The following is a 643-nucleotide window of genomic DNA, read 5'->3' on the forward strand; positions in this document are numbered from 1 at the left end:
GCCCTGGGCGATGCGCTCGGTCACCAGCGTGGCACAGGAGCCCACCAGCTCCACTGTCACCTGGCAGGGGGGAACACGGGCCCGATCCAGCGGCCGGTGGTCCAGGACCTCCACCACGGCCTCCTCCAGGGCTGCATCAGTGCTGGTGGGTGAGATGGGGAGGGTTAGACCCTGGCCACAGCCCCCAGGTGTCACCCTGGCCACAGCCCCTGGGTGTTCCCCCCAGCCCAGCCTGGAAACCCCCTTCATTCTTCCTTTCCTCAAAACACCCTGGAAAGGGAAAATTTTTACCCACCCCGGGGCCAAAAATCAAGCCAAGGGGAAAAGCGAAGCTCTGCCTGGGTGTCCCCAGGGTGTCCCCATGTCCCCTCCCCGGCTCACCCAGGCAGGACATGGTGGTCGACCAGTGTCAGGGAGAGCAGCCCGGCGCGGTGCAGCCCCCCCAGGTCGATCTCATCCCGGAAGATGAGGGAGGTGGCAGGGATGCCCTGTTCCCGCAGCAGGAACGTCGTCTCCGTCCGCAGGGCGAAGTCGGCGCGAGGGATGTTCAGCACCGGGATGAAGGCGGCTCGGGGAGTGGGGGAGGTCTGTGGCCACGGGGGTGACACACGGGGAGGCGTCCCCAAGGCCAACCTGCGTCCCC

The 643-nt window shown here is 66.9% G+C and overlaps 1 protein-coding gene across 1 annotated transcript in view; it reads right to left on the reverse strand.

The window, feature by feature from the left end:
* The window catches only part of PRUNE (prune exopolyphosphatase), a 13,056-nt gene that overhangs the window by 1,136 nt on the left and 11,277 nt on the right, over nt 1-643 (reverse strand). Inside the window, exon 4 of the mRNA XM_010004485.1 lies at nt 1-142. This exon is cut by the window's left edge and continues 43 nt beyond it. Coding sequence (XP_010002787.1) covers nt 1-142 — 142 coding nt within the window. The remainder of the gene's footprint in view (nt 143-643) is intronic.

The sequence above is a fragment of the Chaetura pelagica genome, unplaced genomic scaffold (genome assembly GCF_000747805.2).
Source record: "Chaetura pelagica isolate M959 unplaced genomic scaffold, ChaPel_1.0 scaffold701, whole genome shotgun sequence".
In the NCBI taxonomy this organism is placed as follows: domain Eukaryota; kingdom Metazoa; phylum Chordata; class Aves; order Apodiformes; family Apodidae; genus Chaetura; species Chaetura pelagica.